The following is a 17,959-nucleotide window of genomic DNA, read 5'->3' on the forward strand; positions in this document are numbered from 1 at the left end:
GGTATAAGAATCACCAAGTATGTCTCACCATACTACCTAAGTCTTTCCAACATCACAACTTCTCAAAACCAGGGTTATGAGTCAACGACAAACAAACTCTACCAAGCCAAATTATCCAACCAAAACTAACATTTCACAAAAGAAAGAGAACCATCAAAAAGGCGTTAAGGGAGGATAAGCAAGGAACAAAGGACAAGTTGGGGGTACAAGAGTAACTTCGAAGGAAAAAGAAAAGAGAGTTTGGAAGAAGGATAGGCACCAAGAGGTAAAGAATAAGGCAAGATACACAAAGAATAAGGAATATCTTCGAGGAAGAAAAAGCATTCTTCAAAACATGAACAAATCTTCAATCTTCGGTAATAGGCACCATGTCTTGATCGGAAAGCGGGTAAGCTCACGGTCATTGATCCAAGGGTACAAAAATGATTGACAATCAACAAACATGTTAGAACTTAACAAAGAGCAAACACACTACAGACTACCACCATAGCTCTTTAAGTCTACCCATCTCTCATTCGTTATTCAAAGTCAAGTTCAAATTTAAATTTGGGGTACACGTGTGTGCGTCGGGAGCAACATAGGCTCTGATACCAACTGTGACACCCCGCGATAATGTGGAAAATATAACTTATAAATTCAAGCGGAAAATGGGGAATTTTTGAAACTTTTAAAATTTAAAGCACGGGTTCGTTAAAATACAAGACACAATAAAGAATGCGGAAATAAAGTTTAAGTTATACAAACGTGATAGACAAAGGTGGGGGAAAATATATCCCTCGAATGACGATACAATAAAAGGTGAGTCTAAACAATCCTAATAAACCAACTACTAGGCCAAAGTGCTCGCTAGCTCACACATGTCTTCACCCCATGAATGCACCAACTAATACCTGTCATTCATGTAAACATGAACGCATACGGTCGGTGGGGAGTAACTCAAGGTTCTCCCAACCACAAAATGTCAAAACGAACATAACAAAGAACTAAAACAGGTAAGTCATATAAGATACTTACGAAAGGCATGAATATCAAGTTTATATTTAAACATGGCAATTAAATGAGATTGAGCAAGATAGACCAATATTAGCATGATAACGATTAAACTACTCACATGAGACAATTAATAATATGAAATATAAGAATACGGTCAATTATAAAAAGGGCACGCATTTCTAAGGAATACAACATAGATATGAGATTAGAATCCGAATCATGTGAAACATTTAAGTAATGGATCAACCAATGTAAATTACAAGAATAGAAACTGTAGCCATTATTTGGAAAACCACTTAGCAAACATTGTACGGGACGTGGCTACTAATGTCACATTCATACTTATGGCTTGCATCTCACCATAAGAACGGATGGGATCATCAATCCCGACGATCATATCGCAACTAGAGGGCTTATAGCTCACCCCTAGTATCCGATAGGACCAAGACAAAAAACACAAGGCATAACTCTTGCCTTGAAAGACAAAAACCAATATCTATAACCAAGCAAGACCTTTACTACTCATATATGAATATATAATTCCCCTTGTAGGACGACAATGGTACTCCCAAGACTCAGTCCTAGTCTAAATCGCGGACTCTCGGGACAAGATGCAGTTCCCGATTCGACATGCGGCAGAACAGTCCGCATCCAAGACTCGAAGATAGATCGGAAATCGAGAACCCACAATCGGCAGGACAGTCCGAAAGAGGCGGAAGATATGAGCTAAACCCACAATCGGCAGGACAGTCCAAAAGAGGCGTAAAGATAAGTCAAGCAATACGGTATTGCATAAAGGCATTATCAAGAATACGACTCAACCAAGCGATACGAATCAACTTGGAAAGAGACTAATATGTGTATAATGAGCAAATGATAATCCAAGTAAGACAATCCAAGTTCAGTTATACTCGTAAACATGGATTAATAACTCATTTCTTAAATACTTGTCACTTGAATAAAAATGTAAATAAACGGAATGAACCATTTCTAATAAGCAAAACAAGAATTTAATTATAAATGATTCAAATGTAAGATAAGCCGTTTATTTCTTACAAAGCGTAAATAATCGAATTAAATGCGTATTATAAAGAAAGCACGTCATTTCATATATAATGAAACAATTGAATAATGAATTCCACAATTATAATTCATGTGAGAAAAATATCTAAATGAGCGATATTTAACAACTTATATTATATAAAACACGAGACGGAATTTAAATATATCAAAAGAACTAAACTAGGCGCCTAAAGCAACCCATGACCACTACTCATTGGCACCATTTGGGCACCCTTTTCTCAAAGCTCACTACCACCCACAAACTGTGTCCTGGCAGCCCATCACTCAACCTAGGGACCCGAGACAACCAACCCGCAAACCTGCCCTGCAAATCGTGCTTAAACAGGGGCGGGGCAGCCACATACTCTGCCCAAAGAAGCTCGAACACAAGTAAATTTCAGCCACGAACCACCCCGATGCAGGCCCAAAACAGCCGTGAATGTGCCACCACTCGCGCCCACAACCAACGGCCCTGTCATCCCCAATACAGCCCACAAACCATCACATGTCCGTCTCAAAAATAGTACCAAAATAGCCCGTTACGACTCCAAAGAAACACCTAAAACAGAAGACCCAAACATTTTACTCACGGTTCCAAAAAGCCACTTTATTACCATCTTACGACAAAATTTTAAGCATGATAAAGACGGGATTTCTCACCAACAACCAACCCATTTCACCCATATATATGTACCCAAGATGTGAACTAACAAATTGACTCAAACTAGCAACAGAATTGACACCCATATCGCACAAAAAAGGTCCTATGCGGCTCTGCAGTACCAAAGTCCAAAACTCATCAGTAAAAAAAAGCTGTCCTAGTGAGTTGTTACTCGGTTTACCCAAAAATACACAGCGATTATATACAGCGATTCCACAGCACCTTTCCAATTGTAATCTGTCACTAATAAATAAGAAACTACACATCAACACCCTTGATAATTGGACGCCTTGGAATTAAACTACATGTTGCATTTTCATTTCCAGCTAAAATTAGCAAGACAGGAACCCCACAGGGGAAACGTATGGCCATGACTGAGCTATACTTGCCATGAGGTCTCAAAATCAAAATAGAGCATACAAGTGAGTAAAGCGTAAAGAAACAAACTTTATCAAACAAGGGCACGAAAAATGACACATAAGACGGAATTTCGACATTTTTGTTGAGTAACCTATCACCGTTACCTTAAACGCTCCTTATTCTTCGAACAAACAGTCCCCAAAGCTTGAGTCCTCCGCCGGGTCTTCGAAACCTTTATCAAGGAACAAGGAAAAGAAAGGATTGAGGCAAAAATCGAAACTTTTATAAGACGGCGAAAAACGAAACCGTCACAAAAATGAGAATTTATTACCTTGAAAGATGAAGGAGGAAGTAAGGAAGAGAATGGACCAAGAATTAAGGAAAAAGGCTGAGAAACGAAGTCCGGATCTGAACTTGAAAGGTCGAAAAATGGTGTTTATGGTTTACTTATTGTTTGTTGTTGTTTTTGCAGGTAAATGTTGGTGTTGCTGCTGATTTCAAGCGGATCCAGAAATTCTCGGTTTCTCAGGATGCGGGGGCTCGGGTAGCCGCTTACATTTTTACTAGACTTAGCTTTGCTATTGCTAAGGGTGTGGGAGCCCAGATTGTATCTCGGCTCCCCACCAATTTCATGTAAACCTTTTATTTTAATTTTTATTTTAATGAAAGCTGCGCGCATCTTATAATAAAAAAAAAATAAAAAAAAAAAATAATAATATTAATAATAATAATAATAATAATAATAATAATAAAATAGTATATTTTAAGTTCGAGATAAGGTGAGTGTGAGTATGTGTAGTAGGAAACGGATTAGTTCGAATGAATTAGTCTCAAAATGAAAATGTGACGGTCTTATGCTACACGGAATAATGTTTCAAGTCTATATTAACTTAAGACGGAAACTAATATTATTACTGTCACTATTATTATTGTCTGATTAAAATACGTATTTTTATATAAATTAAGTTTTAGAATATTCTTTTTATAAAATTCGTGCTTAAAAATGAATTAATTAAATTAAATAATTTTAAAATATAAAATAAATTAATTAAACAGTTAAATAAATTTTATATCTCAAAATGGGAAATTTGCGGATGTTACACTTACCCCGATCCGTGAGAAGGAGACACCTACCGGTTCAAGTTCCAGACCAAAGAGGACTCGCTCAAGATTAGGCTAATGTGCCAAGTACTTTGCCTGTATTTTTTGCAATTCTTGAGTCCAGTAGCTACTGGATTGTGGAAGGTTTTTTTTTTCAAATCCACGGGTAAAGCCGCTAAGAACTTCAACGACTTTGCCTTAATTTTTTGCAATTCTTGAGTCCAATAGCTACTGGATTGTGGAAGGTTTTTTTTTTTCAAATCCACAGACAAAGACGCTAAGAATTTCAGCGGCTTAGTACGTTCTTTTTTTTTTAAAAAAAAAACCTGATGAAGCCGCTGTAATTCTTAGCGGCTTACCTGAATATCACGTATTTAGGCACTCCAGTAGCTACTGTATATGCTTGGTGTGAATTTTGGATGAAGAATTGGTAAAGACGCTAAGAACATTAGCGGCTTTGTTGAAAGTCTGGTAAAAAAAAGAAAAGTGATGACGTGGACACCATAAACGTAAATAGTTTCAATTGAACGCTAATTACCTAATTAATTTGCTAATTAACACTAATTAACCAAAAATTTCCGGGATCTATCTAAAGGATTTTTTTTTTTTTTGGGGGGGGGGGGGGGGTCACAAATGTTGTAATGAGTCATTTTTTTGTCAATTGTTTCGGAAATAAGGTTGTAAATGTAATAGTTGCTCACTTATTCTTCGCTTATTTAGTAATCAATAACACAAAGTCATCTAAATGTTGATTGTTTGTGCATTGAATATTTGTCATCTTGGAATTCAAAATTCACCTGATCTAATTTGAGATATATGAGTAGTTGGGTGTATTCATTGTTTTTTTTTTCCTGTGATTATTCAGTTTCTTAAAGATTTGGCTTGATTTCAGTCATAATTGCTATATTTTGAGTACTGTTTGTTGGTTTCATTTTGTTTGGATATTTCTCATTCTTATGTTACTATATGTGTTAGTTTCATAATTGTCTTAAGACAATCTCATATGAGAATTCTTGTTTATGTATTTTTTTTTGTTATTGTAATTACTACATTTGTGGCGCAGATGATATTGAATTCTGATGTGAAGAAATATGGTGGTTAAGGAGCCATCAATACTAACAAATATCTCCAAATAAGTATTCGAAATAAGTTTGTATTTTCTTAAATTCGAAAGTGTTATGATTTGAGCTCTTTATTTTCCAACATCTTTATGTCAAACTCTCCAATTTTCGTTTGTACTCATCCCTGTTTATGTAAGTGAATAATCAATGGTCTACGGAATTGTGTACGTCTACCACTGCCTAGCCGAACTGCTCAGGTTGTATTAATGTGTATTATAATAGGCAACGCGTGCAATTCCCTTGCCATAAAACTGATTTTTGTTGAGTAACCTTGGAATTGCAGAATGATCTTATTTGAAATGGTGCAAAGTGGTGCTACAAAATAGCATTGTCTAGCATTGTAAACTTCTGCAGACTAAGAAAAATAATAATCTGACAATAACAACTTAAATTCATCATATTGTAGGTCTACAAATCAGCGCGGATACTTAGAATATGATGGTATCAAACGGGTCAACTCTCATTTTGTACGGCAGTTCAGGGACTGGCAACTCTACTCGAAGTAAGCCATCATGTATATAATTTTGTTTTATGACACCGTGTACATAAATGGCTTCCTGTTCATTTATACCTTGGAAGATGAAAAATTGTATTATTTCTTATGCAACTTTGCCGACAACTACCGTATTTTTCCTTACGCAATCTCATAGTATTATTTCTTACACTATCGGACTATCTGCTAATGTTGTATCTAAATTTTAGGTTCTGCTGGTAACTACAGGTCACAATGTTGTAGTTTTATCCAAAGCTAATACCACTACAAAAAAAAACGTTTCGATGCGACGGACACATTGCGACGGAATATTAATCCGTAGCAAATTTAAACCTGCGACGGACCTCATACTGTGCGACGGACTTTCCGTTGCAGCCTATTTTCCCAGACCGCCAAATTTTCTGACATGGCGGGAAGGTCTGCGACGGAATTTCCGTCGCTACTATAAACTAATAATAAATTCTGCGACGGAAATTCCATCGCTATATTAAAATAATATTTTTCCTGCGACGGAATTTCCGTCGCAGACATTTTTAAGTGTCCAGCTGTACACCTCTTAACACGCTGGAAAAATAATATTTTTTTAAGTCTGCGACGGAATTTCCGTCGCAGGACTTTCCGTCGCAGGAATTTCCGTCGTAGGACTTTCTGGTTAACTTTGGGGACACGTGGCTTTACATGAATAGTGTTCTGCGACGGAATTTCCGTCGCAAATTTTGAATTTATGCTTGACCACTGTGCCTACGTGGCCTGTATGAACAGTGAACTGCGACGGATTTTCCGCCGCAGAAATTGACTTTCTGGTTGACCATTGTGCCCACGTGGCCTCCCATGAACAGTGAATGGCAACAGAATTTTCGTCGCAAGTCCGTGTATTGCGACGGGTTTCTGCGACGCTTTGATCCGTCGCAGATATTCATTTGCAACGGAATTCCCGTCGCAAAGCTAAATTTTGCGACGAAATAAAGCGACGGGTTAAATCCGTCGCAAGTTCTGTTTTTGCGACGGGATTGGCATATTTGCGATGGAGTTTTCCGTCGCTATGGAACCTTTTCTTTGTAGTGTACGTATATTGATGACGATTGGCGAGAAGAGTATGTTAAATTATCTAATTAGCAAGGTCATATACTACTTGTGTTTTCATTTTGTTGACTTCTGGCGGATATTTAAGCTGCAAAAGGATAAAGGAGGAACATATTATTGGATTAGTAGAGTGATAATGGCTTAAGAAGACAGGAAAAAAATCACACAAAGTGAATATATCAATATGGGAATGGAGCAAACACTTTGGCCAACCGTTTACCTCTTCATGGGAGCACGCACGATGAGGGGATTATACACTGTTGTCAACATTAGACACCCCGATTTACACCAATTTTTTTTTTAAGATGCTTATTAGTTATTACGACCCAAAAACACAAAGTTGATATACCAAGTTACATAGATAATAAACCACAAATACAACATTGAAACTCATGTTAATTCAACAATTTATCATATGATGACCTACACCATTAACGTTGGAGAGTAACACAAAGCGGGGTTTGGAACTATTATATTTGTACAGATTACGTAGTAATATTATCAGTCATTACTATTAGCATATCGAATATATGATTGTGAAGATATTATATATAATCTCCCAAATCAGGGATTCAACCATCTTATATAGTTACATTTACAACAATATATCCTATATACATGGCAAGGATACAGCTAAATAAGGCAACAGTATATAGAAATATATAATATCTTCACAATCATATATTCGATATGCTAATAGAATTCTCTCAAATATACCCTTAACGATACCCTAACGACCCACACTCACGCTTCTAAGTATCGATGCCGAAACGAATCAAAAACAAGCGTCTATCCTTAATTAAATCTCACGACTCAAAGCTCACCCTATCCTTATTTTACTACGCTATTTATATAATAACACGATTAACTAAAGATTTAATGCCTTTTAATCCGTGCTAGCAACATAAGGCTTTTATATATGTTAAACGATATCCCTATTATATCGTATATATTAGGTGTATAATATCTAACCTAATTTATTATATTGTATATTTAGTTTCCTCCTTTTTAGGCTTTAGTTAGGGTAACTAATTCTTTGTGTTTTGTATTTAAGTCATGTATCATTTGCTTTACTTATTCATTCAATAATACGATATCTTCTACCATCTCCCTTTGTCGACACTTTTACATGGCATCTGAGCTTCATTGATCATGGTTCCTTTTTTTTCGATCAATACAAAATCATACCACCACAAAATTTATCAACATGAGATAGGGAGAAGGAACTGTTGTTAAATCCGATCACAAAAACGAGTACATACCACCTTCCTCGCCGTTGTACCTTCATCCAAGTGAAAGCCCTAATCTATCCTTGTCTCAAATAATTTTTGACGGGGATAATTATCAATTATGGGCGGATGCGGTAGGAAACGGCCTCGATGCTAAAAACAAGTTAAGTTTTATCGAGGGTACCGTAAAGAAACTGGTGATTAAGGAAGGAGAGGCATAGACTCTTGAGAGCGTTGCTTGGCGACAATGCAACGCAATGGTTAAAGCGTGGTTGCGAAATGCAATTCACCCAAAACTTCATCCTAGTATAGCCTTTTCCGAGTCTGTTGTTGATATTTGGAAAGAACTACGGGACAGGTATTCCAGTGGCAACGCACCCCGAGTACATCAACTCAAAAGTAATCTCAACGAGTGCAAGCAAGGAAAGAATCAGTCTGTAGTCGAGTATTATACTCAATTAAAAGCGCTTTGGGATGAATTATCAACTTACAGTAAAGTACCACACTGTACTTGTGGAGCAGCAGCGGAAATGCTTAAGGAGCGCGAGGAAGAGAAGGTACACCAATTCCTAATTGGTCTCGATGGTGCTCTCTATGGCAATATCCATTCTAATTTATTGATGGAGGATGAAGTCCCTGCTTTGTCGAGAGCGTATGCTCTAATTTTGCGAGAAGAGCGTCATCGTGCAGTCACCAAGGCAAAGGAAGAACCAATAGATGCGGCTATGGCAGCGAAAGTAACCGGGGATTCCACTACAGAGGGTGATAGCACAAGTGTTATTCGATGCACATATTGTAATAAGGTATGGCATACGGAGGATAAATGCTGGGAAAAGATGCGCATCCAAGGAAGAGGCCGTGGACGAGGCAGGAATGGAGGCCGTGGAAAGGGAGGCAGAGGACATGGTGGCTCAAACCAGCAAGCTAATGCAGCCACTGTCACTGGTGATGAGGCACAAACCTTCACCCCAGATGAGGTCATTCAATTGCGATCTCTATTGGCTAATAAGGCAGACGGTGGTTAGAAAAACGCAGGTATGAATGATACTCGATATGGTCATTGGTTACTCGATAGTGGATGTTCACATCATATAACAGGAAGGCGCGATTTGCTTGTTAATATTTGGCGAGGGCGAGCTTCTATAGTCAGCCTACCCGATGGCTCACAAATCGTGACACAGGCACATGGAAAAGTTGTGTTGAATGACAATTTTACACTTAAAGATGTTCTTTACGTTCCGTCTCTAACTTGTGATTTAATATCGATACAACAATTAATTACGGAAAATAATTATGTTGTGACCTTTTATAATGATCATTGTGTTATACAAGACCAATCTACGAGGATGAAGATTGGACGGGGTGAGCACATTGACGGGGTCTATTATTTTAAGGGTGAACGAGCACATGTGGTGGCGCAAGCAAGCACGACAATTGACTCTAGGCTGTGGCACAAAAGACTCGGACATCCGTTTAGCAGTATTTTACCTCTTTTCTCGAATTTAGTTGGTTTTAATTTGTCTTGGAATTCTGATAATGTCTGTGATCCATGTTGTCGGGCCAAACAAACACGTTCGGTTTTTAAGTCTAATAATAAGAGAAGTGCGAAAATTTTTGCTTTAATACATTGTGATATTTGGGGACCTTATCATACGAAGAGTTTGTCAGGGTCACATTATTTTCTCACTATTGTTGACGACCGGAGTAGATATGTTTGGATTCGATTAATGCGTGATAAAGGAGAAGTAAGTCAATTATTGATTAATTTTTGCCAAATGACAAAGACTCAATTTGGGAAGGAGGTTAAAGTAGTACAAAGTGACAATGGGACGGAATTTTTGAGCAATGTTATGAAAGACTATTACAGTGAACATAGTATGATTTTCCAAACTAGTCAAGTAGATACCCCGCAACAGAATGGTAGGGTGGAACGGAAACATAGGAATATTCTAGAAAAAGCACGAGCCCTTCGTTTCCAAACTAACTTACCTATTGATTTTTGGGGAGAGTGTGTCCTGACCGCTGCGTATTTGATAAATAGAACACCTACTCGGTTACTTGACGGATTGACTCCTTTTGAGGTTTTACATGAAAAACAACCTAGTTACGAGAATGTTAGAGTTTTTAGATGCATTTGTTATGCTCACAATAAAGATAGACCGAAAGACAAATTCAATGAGCGTGGTAAGAGGTGTATTTTCGTAGGGTATCCTGCAAGCAAGAAGGGTGGGAAGGTTTACGACTTAAAGAAAAAGATTATTTTTGATTCGAGAGACGTTCTTTTTTATGAAAATGTATTCCCTTTTGTAAATGATCAACCCACGACAATCACTGATAATAATACCACTAAGGAAATTGAGGCAATACCATTCCTGGAAGAAATTCATGACACCTCTGATTCCACTTCCGACACTTGCGAAACAGTGCAAGACAATTCGGGCAGAGACAATGTTGAGCCTAGTGTGGTACAAGATACAGAAATACAAACATAAAAGGATGAAGAGCAGCAAGGGATTGAGCAGCCCGTAATTACACAAACAGAGGGACGTGGTGCTCACCAGAAGTTCGAACCATATTGGCGCAAATATTACATATGCAAATCAACCCGACTTATAGACCCCACAAACAATGATCACTTCGTCAAATCGACATCCACAAAGAAAGGTACTCATTATCCTTTGATTAATTATGTCACTACCAATTATTTTTCCGATAATTACAGGAGTTTTTTTAGCTAAAGTGGACGAGATTCGTGAACCACGAAATTATAGCGAAGCTTCGAAAATAAAAGAGTGGCAGGATGCTATGGCCAAGGAATTCGATACTTTAGAGGCTAATGGGACATGGTCTATTGTTGATCTCCCAAAAGGAAAAAGACCCATTGGGTGTAGATGGGTTTACAAGGTCAAGTATAAGGCAGATGGGACAATCGAGCGGTATAAGGCACGTCTTGTAGCGCAAGAGTACACATAAATCGAAGGGGTGGACTATCATGACACTTTTGCGCCAGTAGCCAAAATGACGAGTGTCCGTTATTTATTAGCAGTGGCAGTCTCGAAAGGGTGGTCTATTACCCAATTAGATGTTAATAATGCATTTCTTCACGACAGTCTAGACGAAGAAGTATATATGAGAATGCCACCGGGATTCGAAAAGGAAAGATCGACCAAGGTATGTAAATTATTGAAATCGTTATATGGGCTTAAACAAGCTTCTCGCAATTGGTTTGCAAAATTAACCGATTCATTGACAAGGTACGGTTTCATTCAATCTATGGGTAATTACTCTGTTTTTACTTATAATAAAGACATAATTTTTATTGGCATTTTGGTATACGTGGATGATATGATCATTGTGAGTGATAGCAAGGAAGCAACCGACCGTCTCAAGCAATTTCTTGACCGAAGTTTTGGCATTAAGGATCTTGGAAGACTTAAGTACTTCCTGGGAATTGAAGTAGAATCCGGTCCCAAAGGTCTTTTCCTTAGCCAGCGAAAATATGCCTTAGAAATTATCAAAGAAGCGGGTTTGGAAGCAGCAAAGCCGGTTGACATACCAATTCAACCGAACCATCAATTGGCCTTGGCAGAGGGCGATTTGTTGCGTGATCCCATGAGGTATCGAAGACTAGTGGGACGTCTCATTTACTTGACCATTACCAGACCCGACTTGGTGTATGTAGTTCACATTTTGTCGCAGTTTGTACATGCCCCAAGGAAGGAACATTTGGATGCCATTTTGAGAGCTATAAGATATACTAAAGGAAGTCCGGGAAAGGGGATTGTGATAGCACGCGATGGTGATTTATTATTGCGTGGGTACTCGGATTCCGACCATGCTAGGTGTCCATTGACAAGAAGATCACTGACCGGGTATTTTGTGAAGTTGGGAAACTCGCCAATTTCTTGGAAAGCACGAAAACAAACGACAGTTGCCAAGTCGAGTGCATAGGCAGAGTATCGAGCTTTGGGTGCGTTAACTAGCGAGATAATTTGGCTCAAATCGTTTCTTCAGTCGCTTGGGATTAATCATCCGTCACCAATAGAGTTGTTATGTGATAATACATCCACTTTGAGTATTGCCAAGAACCCCGTTTTTCATGACCGCACCAAGCATATCGAGGTCGACTGTCATTTTATACGCCATCACATTATGAACAAGACAATTTCGATTTCTTATATATGCAGTAAATATCAGATTGCGGACATCTTTACAAAGGCCTTAGGAGGTGAAGCTTTTCGTTCTCTTCGATCCAAGTTGGGCATTAGCTTGCCAAGTGCTTCAACTTGAGGGGGAGTGTTAAACGATATCCCGATTATATCGTATATATTAGGTGTATAATATCTAACCTAATTTAGTATATTGTATATTTAGTTTCCTCCTTTTTAGGCTTTAGTTAGGGCAAATAATTCTTTGTGTTTTGTATTTAAGTCATGTATCGTTTGCTTTACTTATTCATTCAATAATACGATATCTTCTACAATCTCCCTTGTGTCGACACTTTTACAAATATTAATGGAGAAGCCGAAACCAAAAGTGATGAAAGGAATACCTTGAGGACGCAAGAAGCAAGGCACGTAAACTTTTCGGCAGATGGAAGATGAACTAGTAAGTTAAAGATGGAGGCGGAATGGCGATGGTTTATGCGAATTGAAGGGTTTATGTCCAAAATGTAAGGGGGTGTTTGGTTCACCCAATATAGGTATGAGCTAGGTAGCACCAAAACGGACGCGAACACGGAACACGGACACGGCATCCCTTGAAATTTAGGACACGGGACACGTTATTTAAATTTAATAAAATATATATTTTATAATTATAAACGTTCGATTTTATTTTTATAAAAGTATTTGATATTAAATTTAAATAAGTGAAGCTAAAACTTGCCTTGGTTATAACTCATTTTCATTTACTATCCAAACGAATCTTTTAATCAATCTCTTTCGACAGCTCATTTCACTCTTAAAGAACATCATTCACCCCAAATGATGTCCAAATGTCATGGACACGCGTCGGACACGTGCCCGAATAAATGTAGAAAGTTAGACACGGCTTTATAGGCGTCCGACACGTTTTGACGTGTGTCCGAGAAGTGTCGGTGTCCGACACGAGACGGCTGATTAGGAGAAGTGTCCGTGCTACCTAGGGTATGAGGTATGGGTTTGGAATGAACCAAACCCATACCATGTATTTGGTTGACAAAATTGAAGGTTTGATACCCACACCTCAAACCCATGAGGTATGGGTTTTTCATACCCAGGGAGGGGGGTGGGTATGAGATTGATACCCATGGTATCAAATTACAAAAATTAAAAAGTGATAAAAACAATTATAAAAAAATCATTTTATATATTTATTTGATTAAATTTTCTCTACATGATTTAATAGTATAAAAATTATTATTAAAAATATTGTATTTTGAATAGTTTTTAGCTTTGATTAGTTTCTAACCCCATACCCCCAAAATTGAACCAAACACAAGGTATGAGGTATCAAGTTCCAATCCGATACCACCCAGGTATGATTCCCGATTCCAAACTCATACCTACGCGTGAACCAAACACCCCCTAATAGTAGTTTAAAACTCCGTATTACACATCTCATAGGAGTGTGTATTATTATTATTATTATGGGAAATGATAAATATAGCCCTTTGGGCTGTATTTAAGGTGCCAAAAAAAGAATGAAAACCATAAATTAAGCATTAATGACATCAATTTACGCGTAATTGTGTCTTAAATTCCTAATTTAATTCCATTTTGTTAAGTAATGTAGTTCTTACAGCCCTTTTGGAAAGTGTTTCCACTTTGAGTCGCAAAATGAACAAAATACAAGAAAGCAACATTTGTAAATCCCCTATCTATAAAAGCTGAAGCATTTAAGGTGTTTCTATTGGCTCCTCAATTTCAGGGTTGCAAAATGACTTTTTTGGCTAAAAAAAACGTGGTTGCATATTTTTAGGAATTAATTTCTCTCTTTCTACTTTTGCTTTTCTCACAAACAATTAATTGACCAGTGATTTCATTAACATTAAAATTTACAAATAAAATGTAAACATAAAAAAATTACAAATTAAAATATTACAAAAACTACATCTATTAAAAATTATTGCATGCTGAATAACTTTGATCTAAACTAGAAAACAAGAAGTAACTCATTTGTATTCTAGGGACGGATGTGTGGAATTAATTTCAAGCTTCTTTTTCCATCTTCCCAATTCTCCATGTAATGTATTGCTTCCAATAGGCTCATCACTAAAATATATCATAATCATAATTAATTAAAACAAATGATGTTTTAAAAAAAAAATACATATATAAATTATTTGTTAAAAGAAAAACAATTTGGTTCATGTATATGAAATATAGGAGATAGGTTGAGGTTAAATTTTCTGGGATTTAATAAAATCAATTCACAAATCCAGAAATTCATTCCCAAAACCGAAATTAATCCCAAAACCCATAAATTAATTCCCAAAGCAAGAAACTTGAATAAATCATAAAAAAAAATACGATATTAATAAAATATCAGATCTAATTATCCATTTTGTAATTTTATAAAAAAAAAAAAGCCATCAATTATCACCATAACCAAATAAAAAATTTAAAAAAATTATTGTTTCAATTATTTTATTAAAAATAAAATAATTTTTTTTAAAATAGAGTAATACAATCATCAGATCTAAGAAGCTCACTATAAACCCAGAAATTAAAAATAGAGGTTGACCTTCATTTAGTCTTATGAACATATAAAAAAAATGGATTTAGATTTTAAAAAAATAGAACAAACCTTAAAAATTTTAAAAATAATTATAAAAGAAGAAGAAATAACGTATGTAAAAGAAAATAATAAGCCTATACTTTGAAAAATACCATATTAGCCAAAAAAAATGAAACAATGCATCATATATTGTTTGTAATCGAAGGATAAAATAAACCTGAATTTGTAGGATTACATGCTCAAGTGAGGAATGAGAGGTAATTTGTAGGATTAGCTCTATGGGATTTATAAGAGGTAAATTTTTGAGATATGAGAGTATTAGAGAGTGGTGCGAGAGATTAGTTGAGAAACTACTATAGAGAGTAATGAGTATTCGAGCGCCTAGAACATTCGAGCGGCGAATTTGTGAGGGTTTCTCATGTTCAAGCATATACGAAGTAATAGGGTTTCTCATGTTCTATTTTATAGACCTTTTTTTATGGCCGAACAAGTTCTATACTCCCTTCATATAGATCAATAGTACTCCGTAATACTTATCTAATACGACCGTTATATAATAAATGGGCTATTTTTTTCAAATAACATCATTATATCTTTCTTCTATTTTACACAAATACCAAGTTGTGGGTCTCTCACCAATCCAATATTAATATTAATCTTTATTATATCCAGTTTACTTTTTATATTTGCCCTTGCTTTTACCTTTTTTTCTTAAAAATCTTATTTTTTATCATGTTATCATTGGTCTTTTATAAAGAGAGTATTAGATTAGTTTTTGTTTATTTATAGTCACAGAGTCCCTCCGATTGCTTACTTCCTCCGTTGATTTGTTCTTTACATTTGCTTTTTAAACAAAGATTAACTTAATAATAATATAAGACAAATATTATAACTTGGGTTAATAATTTACTATGGTTAGAAACTTAGAATTTACATCGTAAGTATAAGTTTCAGATCTATATATATTTTTATCGGTTACTATTCGACTTAAATTTAAAACGAGTAAATATCACCCCCACATGGAGGTGTTGACAAATATTTTAGTTTCCCATGCATGATGCTATTCAGCCTACACGTACAAATATTTGAATCGTGTTAAACTTAAACGAATAATATCGTCTTAAATAATAATTTGTGTATTTTTATAATATTGAGCTAATGCATAAGCGTTGTTTTTATTTACGTCTAATTTAAATGTATAAATTCTCTTTAATTTTTTCATCGGTATAACTGTAATACTAAAATCATATTATATTTACATTCGTATTGATTTTTAATTTAATATAATTAAACCCGTGCATTTTTTGCACGGGTGTAAAACTAGTATATATACGAAAATAATGGGGTGTTACAGACTTCCCTCCTTAAAACAAAGATTCGTACTCGAAACTTAAACGCTTTCATAAAAAAAGGGCCTTCCAAAAATTCATCTACTTCTTATACTCAAATTTTTACCGAGATAGTTAACTAACATCTCTCACTTTCACAATCTCTTAATTCCACTAAGATGCTACCCAAATGCAATACACCACCCCTTCTCGTACTAGACCTTCAAGGCAAAAGGACCACTAAAAAAGGTAAGAGCATGTCGGGTTGTAAGAAATCATTTTTGTGTGTGCGCACACATGAGACACATATATTTTTAAATTTTCAAATTTCAAAAGCTCAAAAATAATTTTCAAAAATGTGCATTACGCACAAGTAAGTAACCAATGTGTGCGTTGCGCACAAACATACCACCAGGGTATATAATCACTCTCAATGATAACCAATATAAAGTCAATACTAACAATACAAAGAAATAAATTCCAAAATAGTGCATGAAGCACAAATAGACATTGAAATCCAAGATACCATGTTGGAAACATGAGTGTCCATGTAACATCATAACCAAGAAATTATATAACATATAAGTAACATAGAAACAACATTTAGCCAAAATTGTATTCTGAAAGGGTTAAATAAAAGGATACACAACACAAAAAGTGAGTGAGTTTGAATTTATCAACCCCCTGAAAAGAAAGCTTTGTCCACAAAACGCAAAATTACTTTAGACAATAGATGAGGGTACTTGTCTTTTATGGCCTATTCGATTCCCAAGTAGTCTTGTCTCTTTTACATCAATACGGTTCCACCAAACTTAACCATTTGCACAAGGGTGTCCTCGTCATAAATCACCATTTTAACAACATCGACCATCTAATGGGACGAGTAACTAACATATCTCCTTAGTTGAGGGACATGAATCACACTATGAACTCTCTCTAAATTAGCCGGTAATCACATTATGAACTCTCTCTAAATTAGCCGGTAAATCAAGTCGGTAAGCTACCTCACTGATACACTCCAAAATCATACAGTCTAATAATATACCTCGCACAGAATACTCATAACGTAACCAACTCATCCTGTAATCATATATATAAAAGGTTCCTTTAAAAGCCATTCAACACTAAGAGTAAAATCCAAATTACTCACCTCCATGTCATAGTCAAAGGAGGCAAATAATAAAACATAATTCTAAACAACCAAAGTATCATTCCGGCCATATCTAAGGCCATATTATATCAAAATAAGGCTCAAATAAACATTAATCTCAATGTCTAGACATTATCAGTACTTAAGCCGATTATCCCCTGCATGTACTCATAGCCACTAGTATTGAGGATCAATGCAACTGTTACAATAAAAACCCGTAATCAATTCCTAATACATAGATAATGACCATAAACTATATATGCCAAAACCTTATGAATCTTGTCAAAGTTCCTACTGCAACCCAAAATCACCAATTTTATGTGACAACTTCAACATCTCGCCAAGACGTCACCCACCGTATAATACCCAAACAACCAATCTCATATTAGAACATACAAAGAGAAATAACATAAATATTGGTGTTATTGGAAAATTAACTAACCGTAAGCATTTACTCTCAAAACTCTACCATATAAATAATCACTCGCATCATTTACTATATTACTCTTCAGTAAGACACCGATATCCTAACTATAAAGTCTAGAGAGTGAAATCCCATTTTCCATCACAATTTTTTTTCTTCAATTTTACCTTTACACCCCTGAAAGACAAAGAGTGTAAATTACTCTATTATAGTTATCCTTACTTGATCACCTCA

The 17,959-nt window shown here is 36.0% G+C and overlaps 1 protein-coding gene and 1 long non-coding RNA gene across 2 annotated transcripts; one reads left to right on the top strand and one right to left on the bottom strand.

Moving 5' to 3' along the window:
- The first annotated feature begins 8,360 nt into the window (after positions 1 to 8,360).
- Positions 8,361 to 9,128, top strand: LOC141631583 (uncharacterized). Its single transcript, XM_074444236.1, has one exon. It carries the CDS (start codon positions 8,361 to 8,363, stop codon positions 9,126 to 9,128), a length of 768 nt encoding a protein of 255 aa, XP_074300337.1.
- A 4,979-nt stretch (positions 9,129 to 14,107) lies between these two features.
- On the bottom strand, positions 14,108 to 15,290 carry LOC141633646 (uncharacterized). The gene is made up of 2 exons (XR_012538425.1): positions 15,041 to 15,290; positions 14,108 to 14,357 (listed from the first exon to the last, which is right to left on the bottom strand). It is a non-coding gene; the product is annotated as an uncharacterized LOC141633646 (long non-coding RNA).
- Between the last annotated feature and the right edge of the window lie 2,669 nt (positions 15,291 to 17,959).

This window comes from Silene latifolia, chromosome Y (assembly GCF_048544455.1).
Source record: "Silene latifolia isolate original U9 population chromosome Y, ASM4854445v1, whole genome shotgun sequence".
NCBI lineage: Eukaryota > Viridiplantae > Streptophyta > Magnoliopsida > Caryophyllales > Caryophyllaceae > Silene > Silene latifolia.